General features: G+C 40.9%; 1 protein-coding gene across 10 annotated transcripts in view; it reads right to left on the bottom strand.

Annotated features, from left to right (window-relative positions):
• Positions 1-14,336, bottom strand: part of ZNF521 (zinc finger protein 521) — a 232,610-nt gene that overhangs the window by 22,836 nt on the left and 195,438 nt on the right. For all 10 annotated transcript variants that reach the window (XM_069779204.1, XM_069779203.1, XM_069779194.1 and 7 more), the window contains 2 exons: positions 7,633-7,764; positions 4,849-4,964 (listed from right to left, as the gene is read on the bottom strand). In XM_069779204.1, coding sequence (XP_069635305.1) covers positions 4,849-4,964; positions 7,633-7,764 — 248 coding nt within the window. The remainder of the gene's footprint in view (positions 1-4,848; positions 4,965-7,632; positions 7,765-14,336) is intronic.

A 14,336-nucleotide genomic window follows, 5' to 3' on the forward strand; every position in this document is an offset into this window, starting at 1 on the left:
CTGGAATGTCCTACAGGCTGATGGCTTTATGCCCAGGTATTCTGCGCTGATGGAGTCCAGACGGGAAGCAGCAAGGGCGTGAATCACTGAGGCCAGGTCCCTTTTGAACAGGATGGGAAGCAATCGCTGATCCAATTATTTCTTGCCCTAGTTATCATGTATGTAAAGCGGGGACACTTTACTATGCCAGGGGCAGCTAATTATTAGTCACAAAATGTTAAGTAAATGCTCTAATTCACCAAAAGAGAGATATAATTTTTGTACTGGGCAAAATGGTCCTGAGAGGTCATGTAAACTTGGCTAGTATCATATTCAGAAGTAACTATCATCACTGATAAAACACTGATAAAATCTGTACCACTATTCAGCAATTCTGCCAGACATCGGTACCTCTCTGACCCAGCAACATCTAAGAAAAATCTAAAATTAATACATTCACTCTGGGCAACACCCCACAAGAGTGTCTCATTCCTCCCCACAGACACCATGATATGTTGTGTTAACTATGGAAGTAACACTAGGACTGGAAATACAACAGGAATGGCTACTCCTCATCAGGGACAAGGGAAGCACAAACACCTGTCCAAACACCTGAGCCTAAGTCCAAAACCTAAGGCAAAAGAAACAGGCACTGGAAATAGCATGAGGTCAAGAAAGGGAAGTTTTAATAGGCACAAATGACTTATGATTACCATAATTTAATGAAAATCCAATATTAAGTTAAACTAATGATAAGTTTCTTTACTTCCTTATTAATTAAAAGTTCAGTAATATGGATGATGGATGGAGATGACTGGTTTAGTTATATCCATCCTGTACAGAGAAATGTATAGTCCTGTTCCAGGTGTTCAGTTAGAAATGTTTCAACTTTTGGAGACATCTAGGCACCCTATAAATACACTTACCTTGCAGCTTCCTTATCTAATACCTAGATGGGATGTACTTCTGATTTTAAAGATTATTACAAGCCTATTTCTGAAAAGCCCTTATTGTATTAAGCATGTCTTATTAAAAGCTTTCCATTCTAAAAAATAAACATTTTTAGGGACATACTTTTTCAACACCGTTTCAGAAGCGTAAATACACCACATGGCCTTTTGAACACACAAGTATGAAAATTCACAACTCGGAACACTCTTAAAACATACAGTTCTAACTGTTACAGAAGCTTTCCACTTGATTCCTTTCTATGGAGGTAGTATCTCCAAACGTTTAAAGCTGGTTCAATAGCTATGGACCACAAAGCCATTTAAAGGAATTGTCAAAGGTGGGAGAAGGGTGAGCTATGGAGATGATCTTAAAACAAAGCAAATTCCTGTAAAATCTCATTATTTCAACTTAAAGGTTGAATAATACATTGCGGGTTTGATTTTCAGGACTGGTCATTTACTTTCTGTTCTCACCAGAATGTGGTCCTATGGGATTGTCTTGCATTCCTAACAGGGGTCTGGAGTGAAAACATGGAAACCTCTGAAGTGGTTTCCTACTTGTTTTTTGCATTGAGAAGACCGGTAATGAAGGGATAGTAACTTCCCCAAGGTGAGATGAATGTAGTACTGGGGATTCTTATGTTCCTATAGCCTACTCTTCCCGGAATAGGAGTTAGAAAATGCTAAGCAAACAATTGCACTGGGCCAAACACCCAGCTAAGCATCATTATAATGCATTTATTTTTCTGTATCCCTGAATTCATTCCCTTTAATTATCAGCTGTACTATGCATGTGGATAGGGCTTCTATCCTATTGTGTTCTGATCTGCTCTACCTTATTCATGTTCTTACTCTGCCCTACAGCCATGGGAGTGCTGTCCATGGCTTCTAATCTGAGACGATTAGCATCTCTCATGCATGGGAGATGCACTTTAGATGCATGTTTAAATTAAAAGCAAGGAACCGTTCCTGGTAGAGGGACTAAATACACTGTTACGCTGCAAGCCCCAACACAAACCACGGTAATGTGAAAGGATAGAGAAATATAACCTAGAGGGTAGTTGCCAAAGATTCCACTACTTCAACTGATAGATAGCCTGAACAAAGCTATGCCTCCTAGGATAGGTTTTAAATGAGAGTGGGCTCAAGATCAATGTATTTTCAGCAAAAGCAGACTCCAAAGGTCAGTACCTACTACTCTGCCTAAGTGCTTTGCTGCCCTTTCACCAGCCTGGGTAGATAACTGGAGATTAAGAGCAGAAAGCCTGTGCTCCCAACAAATAAATGCAAATGGCATGATGGTACTGCATTTTTTTAAACATAATGCATTCTTAACTGAGGTGGGGCTACCCAAGTTAATTAAAATAATAAACATAATGAATTAAGTGAATAAGAAAATGAATACCTTTTCCTTTTTGCAAGTGTAGATAAGCCAGAGAGAGGCTGTCTCTAAGGGTATGGAGATGTGGTCTATTAAGAGCCTTCTGCAGCATGGAACAACCAACACACTGATTGTCACCTAGCCAATGTAGAGCATAATTTGCCTCCCTGCAGCGACATCCTTTTGTGCCCTTCACTAGAAAACCAGGTGCTTCAGTTATGTTGAAGTTTTAATGAACTAGGCTTAGATGGAGAGAGCAAAATCTTGCCCTCAGTCTTGGGCAGGGATGAATTTTGAGTGGAAAAACATGTGCTTTTATTACAATAAAAAAGCTGAAGGCAGCTGCTTGGGACTCTATGTATTTTGAAATGAAAATATATTTTAGGGGGGACTGACTAGTAAGGAGGTGATTGTACATGTCACAACTACACCTGGATCTCTGTATCTTTTGCATCTTCAGAATTCAGTTACCTATTCTGCCTTTTTAAAATCTACTCTGAATTCTGCTGTTAAAACTAATTTCTATCCTCTTGTTCCCGTTTCTTTCTCTTCATAATTGTCTTTTGCATACCTGCACCTTCTCTCTTCCTTTTTTTTTTCTTTTTTTCCTTTTGGTCTTTCTTTCCTAACAATCTCTCCTTTCTCCTTCCAGAAACTGCTGATGTCCCTACTTTTCCCTGCTTCCTCATTTTGATCAATCAGTGATGAACAACAGAATTTGTGAAAATCAGTAAGTCAAAAATATTTAATTTTTTTTTTCCTGAAAAAGCAGTTTCAGGTTCACCTTATTGGAAACACTTTGCGAAAAAACCCAACAAGTATTTTGACCAAAAAAATCAAAGAAAATGATTCCATGAAAACCATGCTGTGAAAGAAACACATACAACAAAATTAGTTTCTGACCTTTCCTCATTCCACTCAGTTTCTCCTTTATTTGTCCCACAAGTCCAATAACTTTCTACACAACCCAGACCATTTTCTGACTTCAAAACTCAATCTTGCCTCTTTCTGTCCATCACTATGTATGAGTGCCTTTTTCCCTAAATGTCTGATTTTTTATTTTCTTTTCCTTGTCCTCCTCTTCCATTTTGGGTCAGAGCTTCCATGCAATACCTGGTATGGACAGTAAACAAAACAGATTTAGAGCTATTAAAAATAGGAGAGAGTGACACAGCACAGGCACCTTTGAGTGTTACAGGTATGGTACTGCAGATACTACAGTAGCTCTCATGACCTAGCTGTCCACCGAGAAAGAGGTAGGGAAGGCTATCAGAAAGGCTTTATTCATGTTTTCACGCAGAAAGACATGAGGAAATAGAAAATGCAGTGCAATTGATATAAATACTAATCTCTCACACAATGAATTCATGCATGGTTTAAATGCTGTGATTTCTTTTTTCTCCAAAGAAATATTTCATATCATCATGCCAAACATTAATATCAGGTTTTCAGTATCTAAAACTTTCAGGAAGTGAAATACTAAATGGGCATACATGTGCACATGCCTCACTAGCCTTTTGCCTCTGCTGATGAGATGAAATCCAGCTCTGGTCCAAAGCAAAATTAATTGTGGACACCTCAGTCAAGGACTTAGAGATAGGGGCCCATGCTCTAAAAAACTAGTGAAAAATCTTAAGTGCTGAAAAATCTCTTCACTTCAAATAAAAATCACATGGTGGACAGTGTAGGAAAGGCCTTACTGTACAGATACTTCTCCTTGTTCCATCCCTATAGACCATCAGAGACCCTGAATTTTTTTTCTCTGTCAACCTATCTTAATACTTCAATATAAACTAAAATAATTTAGAAACAATCTCCTGCTGCTGTCTCAAAGTGTAACACCACATCAGGAATAACACATCACTACTTCTCATTGCAAGACAAGCAGTGCAGAGTGTTAATATATAGTAAATAATCCCTTTATCCAAAATTGTTTTCAGATCTTGTTCAACATTTATTTCTTTCTCTCTGTCCTTTTGTTTACCATTAGTAAACAGTATCATTAGAAATCTGACAACAGCCCACAAGAAGACAGTGTACCATTAATTTGACCCTATTATTTTTTTTTCCCCACCAAGTTAATATTTACGGGAAATGGCCAGCAGGTAAACCAAGAAAAATTCTGTCTACTTCCCCCCTCCCTCCCTCCCTAAACTCCTACTTCAGTGCTTAGCTTTTCACATTTAGAGACAAAAGAATACACTTATTTTCCATTTCACTGCTGGAGGAAGTGTTTTATGGATATCAAACAGAAAAATAGGATGCTCATTTCTCTCTTCTCAAGAATATATTGAGCTGCAACAACCTACAGAGCAAGAATCCAAAGGTGGCTCCCGAAATTCAGGTCTGTACCAGGTGGCTTTCTGCCAGCACCTTTTTAAAGCAGCATGGATTGAATCACCTGCAACTTCTCTCGTCCTTCCCTCATTCCCATCCTGATGATGAGCAAGTATCAGAGGAGGTCATGACAAGTAAAGCTTTGAACTCAGCTATCAAATACATAATGCTGTTATAACCCCCAGGTAACAAGTGTGGTACCTGCAGCTCTGTTTGGAAGAAGAACTTCTGTGGACACTGTGTGCAGTCATAGATCTTGTCCTCTTGTCCATGGGCTGAGAAAATATGCTGCTGCAGCTTGTTTGCTTGGACAAACACTGGAATATTAGACAAACAACGAGCTTTTCATTATTTCATAGTTCAAGTGAAGAGTTTTTTATAAGCAATTTTCCATTAACGCTCAGCAATTCCAAGAGGTAAAAATTAGGCTGGTGCACTCTGATTTCACATGACACCGTTGCTATAAGGGGTACCAATGAACACTATTTATCAACAAAGTGTGATCCTTCTTCTAAAATGAATGAATTGAAACAGATGCCTGGTTTTAAAAAAATTTTACAAAGAAAAAAAAAGACCCTAACAGGACAACCAATGAAGATTTCAAATTTAAAGAATTTAAAAATGCCATTTTCTCTTCAGAATTATTTCTTCATGCTTACTGCACTCTGATTGAACACACACAAAACTTATTTCCTAGCAACCAACAGGTTTAGAAGGCATAGATGCCAAAGTCCTGTTTACTCTGTGTGCCTAAAGTTAAAGCTAACAAACAGCTCTGTATTTAAATGTGTTAATGCTAAAAATTATATCCCACAGCTACACTGGGGCAATCTCTATAAATGTGAAACAGAACTGCAGGTAAATTCTCTTTGGATACTTTAAGATCAACTCTGCCTACACACTGAATGCAAGGGTTTCAATAATATAAACATGTTCAATTTTAATGACTACAAAACAAGGCCCTAAGACTGTGTAACAGTTTACCTAGGAGACATACTATTAATAATTAAATTGTATATGCCAGAGGCAGTGTTTGGGTTGGCAGCACTGACTTCTGATGGATGCCTGGTGCACTGTGACCTAAAAAAGTTTGCATCTACAATATTAATCTGTATAGGCAGGGAAAGGATTTATTAAAGATGCTGGCATTTGACTTTGACTCCACTCCTAATCATTAAAATTATTCTAATTGCAAGGCAACAAAAACCATCAGAATATTGTTCTTCTGAGTCATACATTTTAATCACATTTCTCATTACCTTGGAAAAAAAAAGATCAGTTTCCATTTGCCATATAAAACTTATATTGGTGATTTTTACTTCTTGTTAATATTCTAGCAAGACATGCTGAAATAATTTAATGGCATATTGCTAATAAAACACCATTGTTTATGATTAATGCTCAGTGTCTATTTACCCCATCAGCAAAAAAGAAAAAGTGTTTCACACAGATTGGAATCGACTTATCTCCATACTCTTTAACACATTTTACAAGGCTACTGGCTCAAACATTAAAGGATTAGTTTTATCAGGGATCTTGCTCACAAGGAGAACTGTCAGTGGGTACTCCTTACATACGCAAGTTTTTATATTGCATTTACAACTCCTCCAAACTTGGAAATAGAAGACCCATGGCATTACACTAAGAAAAGACCATGTCATAATGTGTACACAAAGGCAAGGGAAAAAAAATTAGTAGAATCAGTAATAAAATTGAAAAAACAAAAAAAATGCCTAACTGAAATAATTATTGAACACAGATGCCTAACAGGCAAAGTGTTTAGGGAAGTACTATCCATGCTCAGACATTACTATGACAAGCTGTGCAGTGAAGATGAACTACGTATTTTTTTAATTTTATAACCCACAGAAATGTGTGAAACCTGAACACAGTGAGGTAATAATCATCACCAGCCACTGTATCTGAGAGATGAAAAATTCAACTTTAATTTTCCTCTGTAGCGTGCACTCAGGTTTTATTGGGAGGGGAGCTGCCAAACAAAGAGAAGTAAAATGAAAGTATTAAAGGGTCTATTTGCCTATCAATGAAAATCCTTCACTCCCATTAATGGAGAACAGAAACCTTGAATGGCTTCCAGAATTAGCATGCTATTGATACGAGAATACCCAAAGTGTGTTTTGTCATGTTTGTGATTATCTTTGATTTTCAACTTGTAAAGCAAAATTGGGCATGTAAGCTACATATTAACGCTTATGTTTTAGGTTATCATTTTATGAAATGTTCTATTAAGAAGTCCTTAAAAAAAAATCACAACAACTCTGTAGGCATCCTTTTAATGTGTTTTCATTTCCAACAACAGCATTTTTCTGTTTCTCATTATGGCCCAAACACTGCAGTGCTTAGCCCTAGTGGGTCAAGTTATTTTCTCAGTTGGGTTTTACTACGGAGTAACACCACTGACTTGGGGAGGATTATTCCACACTCGGACTTGTGTCAGGGGAGAGCAGAACTCGACTTGTGGCAAGACAGCACGGTTTGCTTTGTAAAGCATATTACAAGGGTGTTTCTTCTCACCACAAGCCAACTAATACATGCAAACGGGCTTTCTTACCCAATCAGAGGAGAATGTTGCTGCACAGGCTATACCTAGCAGCCCTTGCCTGTGGGGCCAAGTTCTGCTCTGAGTTATATCATTTGAGATGAAAAATCTGTAGCTTTAAAGCACAAATTTATGGGCAGTTTTAACCTTGGCAAGTTTGGAACATGAAGGTAATGAACATGATACTGTGGAAGGTAACAGACTATCACTTCTGCAATTACAAAATACTCAAACTTCCGATAGAAAAGCCTGACCTTCCAGAGAGCTTGGCTTTCTAAACGATTTCTAATCAATATTACTAATGAGCACAAATGTAATGTTCCTTCCTAAAACCGACCTAAAGCCAGCACATGACACAGCTGTCAGTGGAGTTCTGCAAGCGCAAGCTAAGGGCATGACTGGGACAAGCAGTGATGGCCTCCTACCTGTAAAGCACACTGGACATTTGAAGGTGCCCCCCATGCCTTCAAAGCTGTGCTCTATCAGGTGGCACTGAAGTTTGGCAGGAGAGTCGAACGTCTGATTGCAGAGTTTGCATTCATGGTTCAGTCCTTCATCTGCAGGAGAAATCAAAAGAAAAGTGAAATTCACCAGAGCCCTTACCAAAGAGCAAGTCCAACATGATCTATGAACTGAAGAGACTTTTTGTTTTCCTAAGCTCAGGAAACCAGATGCCCCTCAGCACCTACAGCTGCTGAAGCGTTCTCTTACCTGAAAGGTTTCAGAATGTACAAAGCTTAACTGGGCATTAAAAGCACAGATTTTCCACATACAATTAGCACCAAACAGGAATGCAGAGCATTAGACTTCAGTAGGAAATGATGAGTAGGACCTGAAACATCATCTCTTAGCAGAGCCACCCGATCACGATGGAGTACATTTGCAAAACAGTGCGTGAGGAATTTAACGCTGATCACGCATCATCCCATCTACCACGGGTAAGAACTGCGAACGCACGCATTTTTGGCGCTCTGGCTGACGTGGAGTTTCTTGTAACCAGCGTGAGAGGGAAGGGTAGTTTATACCCTCACTGAATCACTCCTGCTCCACGTTTCCAGTGCCAGGGGCATACGTGAAACCTTTTGCGAGCCGCAGGATTTCCCAGCTCTCTTTCTGACAATCCCAGATTTTCTTCCCTTTATTTGCATTTCTCCTCTCAACAGCTCAGAAAAGTCCCCGTGTGCCTCCTGACGCAGCTTTCCCGTCAATGTCCTGCAGCTTTAAAACCCTTCCCGCTCCCTGCTGCTTGTTCCTCTGCTTCCTCCCATTGTCCTCTGAAGGCCGAAGGCCGGCTGGTGCCTGGCACCAGGTTCCCTTCCTGAGGGTGCTGCAGGATTCATCCACTCCGCCATAAGGGCAGTCAACGGCTGTCCTACTTAGAAACAGTTGCTAGGTAAGAAGTGGCTTCCAGCCCTGCTGCAGAGGCCTCAATTCCCACAACGCCGCTTAGAAAAGGTCCTTCTGTATGTCACTGGTGTGCTACACGAGTAGCATTGATCTCGCAGGTAAATACTGTATCTGATTATTAAAAATCAAGCGGGAATAAAACGCTTGGCGACTGGCGTGGCTCCCTACCTTCTCTCAGGTGAAAAGGAGTGATTTAGGAGAGCGCCCTGCCCACCCCGAACACCTAAACGCCATGCTGCCCACCTCCTGCCGAACAAGCGCTCGCTGCCTGCAGCGATTAGTGACCGTAACGATGGATGTTCGGGGTTGGCAGTTGCCGTAGGCGGTGAGAGCAGAGACAACATTTTGTACTCCACGCAACAATCCTCCCCACCAACGTAAAGAAAACACGACATGGTGCTTGTGCAGCTGAGTGGGGCCACATGCCCTCTCAAAATGACCCTTAGGAACTTATCAGAATTCAAAAAATTTCAATGGTAGCCATCAGCTTTCCCTTCTCATTAGTCTGAAAGCTAAATTTAGCCTTCAAGTAAAAGTCATGGCATCTTTAGCAAAGGGTGGGAATTTGTGGGCTTTAGACAGTGCAAGCTGAGCCAGGTGGTGGTGGCCGTTCTGCAGGTGGGACTACTGAAAGCTATCGTTGTGTGGTTTTCTACAAGGTGTCAGAGGTCTCTATAATGGGAAGGTAAGGGGCAGATGAAAACCAACGAGCCAAAAGATTTACACAAAATTGGGGTGGGGTGGTGGGGTCTCTCCTTTGGAGCAAACAGGTAAAAATACACCAACTACAGAAATTTCTACCCTGACAACAGTCTGTAACTGGGGAGCTCTCTCTTCACTGAACACCTAGCTCTCATAATGTTCATATATACGGCAGCGCCTCCATTGCCCTTCATGGTAAGACTGTGTTTTTCAAGTAGCGACTGTGAGATGAATGTAGGACACCATTTTGGCTCTTTAAAATTGACATATTGGCATGTGGCCATTTTTTTCACTCTCCTGTCTTTCTGTCAAGTCTTAGCGCAACAGAGTGGAGCCACAGCTATAGACAAACAGGCCGAGCATCGCCCGCGCACTCACACAGCAAACCGCAGACGTCCCTTTGTCCTCTACCCAATCCTTCATTAAAGCAGTGTTCTAAGTTCCTGGCTACCTCCACATGCTGAAGAGCTATCAGAGGGGTGTGAAATGGCAGGCCTGCTCTGGGAGTCAGCTGAAAAAGGTCAGTGGTCCCGGCAATCCCGTGCCCACAGACTGTTGCCACTGAGGTGCCTGTCTCTGTTACCCACATCAGACAAAAGAACTTTGCTGCTTTTGACTCGTACCTTGCCTGACCGGGCACCAATTTATAGCTGAATACACTGAGGACAGCCGTCAGCACAAACTCAAAGGCTCAGGTCAACCTCAGCTGTTTTGCCACCACAGCTTCTCTGGAGAGACTAGACTATTGAGGCAGCAGAGCACAGGCTGCTGAGGTACATGTCCCATCCAGCCAGACACACTGGTAGTCAGGTACTGTTGGCTGAACATACTCTGTGCAAAAGACTCCCAAGGGCAGATTAGAGGTAGGTGACATCTTTCGTAAGTCTTCATAGATAAATTAGCAACCATTTATCAAATATATGCTAATGATTTCCTTAGCAGGGGAAATTTTAGTGGAGTCTTAAGAGTTGCCTGGGATGTGAGGTTTTACACCATCACTGACAAACCCTTCCAGTGTGTTCTGCTTTTGCTACTGCTGAGATAAGACAAGTATGGCCCGCACAAGCACCATCAAGGGGAGCATGAGGGAAAAGAACCTGGCACGCACCAGTCTGCACATCTAAGAGAGATGGCTGCATCCTGCGAGGCAGGCTGTATGCCGCACTCTCCTAACAGGCAGCAACCCACAGCTGTGGGCAAAGCTGCAGAACAGCATACTGAAAAGAGGAGGAAGGCTCAACAAACCATATATAAATGCCTCTTCTTCCCTGAACCTGCAAATCAATTACAAGGAATGTACAGACTGCCGCACATGATCAGATCATTTCTCCTACATCCAGATCCTCGCTGTGGTCATTACCAAACAGATAGTTCTGAAGACAGTGCAAGTCCCCACAAAGGGTAATTATGAGCTAGAAAGCCTGTAGGGTGAAGTTTCTTCATCAAACTGTTTGTGCTGATACACACAGTCAAAGCAATTAGGACAAACGGAGCTCCATCTCAGGATCTTCCACACGTCAAGGTGAAGATAATCGATGCCAATTCTCAAATCACAGAGTTACTGTTGGCAAAGTGTAAATGAACCACGCTAATCATTCTTGAGCATGGGAACACTGAACAGGGAGTTCTTCAAACATTCCAAGGGAGAAAGATTTCCTAAAAAGAAATATTTTTATATGGAGCTACAGAAGACAGAGAAGGCTTTACATTACCTTAGCTAATGAAGAAAAAGTAGGAAGAAAGGCATGCACTCCCAATGCTGAAGCAAACCTAATTTTAGTCACATAGTATTTGTACTTGTTCAAGAAGAACTGAACCCCATTAAATGTGATCCTATTGAATTTGCCCTATCACCCAGATCTGAGGCGATCTCCTGGTCACAAACATCAAAACCACTTTGATTACTGCATGTTGCAAATCCAATTTTCCTAAAGGCTTATAAACAGGGTTTGAAAAATCCCCTCACCCACTCGCCTGGGGCAGATAGGAAACTTCCCCAGGCAAGAGACATCAATTTGTGCAGAATCTAAGCTTTCTCTTAAAAATAAAATGTTTTTAGTCTCCTAGTTCTAAAGACCGCATTTAAAATATGACTACATTTGTATAACTAATAGAATAATTTTTTTCCTAAGTCCCACTGTTCAGGGAGTTATAAAGCCCTCCCCTCACACTGTTTTTCACCCATTTTTTGCACATCACCTGCTCTGTGCTACATCCTCAGAACAAAGGGCAAGGTTCCAGTCCTTTAATTCAAGAATGGGAGACCAGCATGATTTAAATTTAAGGGAGACAGATAAGGTTACAGTATTGGCAGAAGAGCCAGGAGTGCTGGGTTCCGTTCCAAGCTCTGACACTGACTTACTCTTATCACCTTGGGCATGACAGTATCGCCTGTGTTTCTCAGACTACCCACCTTTAAATAAGAGGTGTTAATTTTTAATTTCCACTTTAATAGGCTGACCTAATTAGTATCACTTAAGACTTTTAATACAACTGGCACAGCGGAGCTGGAGAAGAGTCCAGGACTATCTACCACAAACAGAAGAACCAGAATCACTACCATTTGGGTTTGAAAAGGTTTAAGATAACATGTTCAGGCACACAACTGCCTGCTTGTTTGGATCACACAGCACTGCAGAAGGATGAGGGAACAAGACTTTGTCCCTGTGCTCTGTTCTCCATAGAGAATTTAAAAGCACAGCCAGCATTTTATCTCCCACTGGCATGAAAGAGCCAGGGTGTGGCAGCTCTTGCAAAGGTGCCAGATGGGGAAAGAGGACGCAAAAGGCTCTGTTTACACCCTGGCCCCTGTCTAGCTCTTCATGTTTAGCACACAATTTGATAGGGTGCTATGGAAGTGCAAAGTATGATATCATTAATAAATAAAGGACCGGTGAAATGTCACATTTTCAGTTTCCATTTGGGATAAATCTGAAATAGAATGGAGCATCAGATACAGTCCAAGAGGCTCTCCTTTGCTGCAGAACAGAGCTACTGCTCTTTGCTCTTACTCAGGGAAAAAAAAAAAGAAAAGAAAAAAAAAAGAAAAAAGTGCTGAACAGCTTTAAAAAATTCAATCAAAATAATCTGCTCTTTGGAAAGGTGGCGGCTGACAGTAATTGGAAAATACTGTCTGACTCATTTATTAAAGTGAGATTCAGAGTCAATTGATTTAATAACCATTAGAATATTCTATTAAGGATATAATAGGTTGGCACAGCCCTATTTTTTATTAAGAGTTATAGGTAAGAAATAAGCAATGCTATGGAATTTTAGACAACTGCTGTATGGATTAGACTAAAAATATGGCTTGCAAAATAGGTATAAAAGCAGCAACTATCAGAAGGAGGAATAGGAAAGTACATTACAGTGCAAATGAGTTAGCTGAACGATGAAAAAGAAATGAACCTTTAATATAAAGCCTGCACTTTTCCAAATCTAACAGAAAACTATGCACTGCATTCCCTGATGTGGTACATCGTAAAACAAGTCAGCACGTCCTTCACATTATGGATCCAACAACTCCATAAGGAAGGCAAGAACAAAATACCCACTGTACAGCACAGAACTGCTGCTTACTGTTGCCCTTACATGGTTAGGATATGAGTTTGGACATGGCTAAGACCTCGCAACATGGATGAGGATGGTTTACCCACTGCTGGTAGAGAAATGAGTTTGATGCATGCAGAATTTATGCATAAGTAAATTACTTTCCATTTGTAATCTTTATTCAGATAGTGGGAAAATGTAAACATGAATCAACTCTAAATAAATGCATTTAATATTCATATAAATGTTTAATATTTACACAAATATTAAATGTTTCAATGGGGGTAGGTAGATTTTAATTGAGGTGCAGCCCATTACCTCAGCAACTAACTTGATAACCAGCTATAAAAGCAAACAAAATCAAGTCTTCGCACTAAGCATATACTCACGTTTGGGGATCCTCTATCTTTGCACCGGCGACCCACGCTGCGCAGTTACTAACTTGTACGGCAGGCAAGATCGCCCCCGACCTGCACCCCGACTTGAGGCACGGCTTTGGATGACCTGGCCCAATTTGTGTTACCAACTCAATGCACAACTTGTTCATTTCATGGAAGGCTCTGACATTTCAGTATACACTTTAAACAAGTGAAACCCTTTAAGCAGCCTCTAGACTGTGTGTCCCATGTTTATGCTTCTTGCTCTTCAATAAAAACAAAACTAGAGCAGCTACAAGCAAATGTTCACTGGCTGACTTACATGCAGCTGTTAGGTCGGTAACCACTGGGGGCCCTCTTATATTGTCTGATCAACACTACAGCCATTACCGAGTACCAATTTGTAACAGTTTATAAGTAACTCTTTCTCTTATTCACCCTCGAGATTGTCCAGAAGGGTCCTTCTGCCTTTTACTCTGAATAAATCTATAGGCAAAGGTCCAAAGATGATGATGTCCTCCTGGTAAATCATCACGAGGCTGGGTCGTGCTTAAAAGCATCTGCTGAGAAGTAGTGTAAACTCTGCCCTCTGCACACAACATAGGAATGAAATGGCCTGCAGTCCCCGTATTTTTTTCAGGTCTAAAGCACGCACAGCTCCCACATTCAATGTGTTTTCTTTATAATTTTTTTACCAAGCAAACCATGCCCCTAAACCAGTTTCTTCTTCACATGGCTTCCACTCTTCCCCGAGTTAATTTTCCAGCACGCATTTGTAAACCAGAGATCTGACGAGTAAGGAAGGCAGGCCATGGGTGACAGCTAACCCCTCGGCTACAACATCTCACACTGAAAACTGGGGAAGGACAAAATACACCATACAACACTATAATTTGCAGAGTATACAGCCATCCGTGCTTCCTAGCTTATAGTACTGGGTTTGCCTGCATCTTTTTGATTCTACCAGCCATACACCCACACACTCATCAGCCTCTCTGTACCACTAGAGACACCCTCATTCCTGCTTGAAATTCGGTCTTATGGTCCACTATGGTGAGTAAGTGTGTGACAAGTATCCTCACCTGCTAAGGAGC

This window comes from Haliaeetus albicilla, chromosome 3 (genome assembly GCF_947461875.1).
Source record: "Haliaeetus albicilla chromosome 3, bHalAlb1.1, whole genome shotgun sequence".
In the NCBI taxonomy this organism is placed as follows: Eukaryota; Metazoa; Chordata; class Aves; order Accipitriformes; family Accipitridae; genus Haliaeetus; species Haliaeetus albicilla.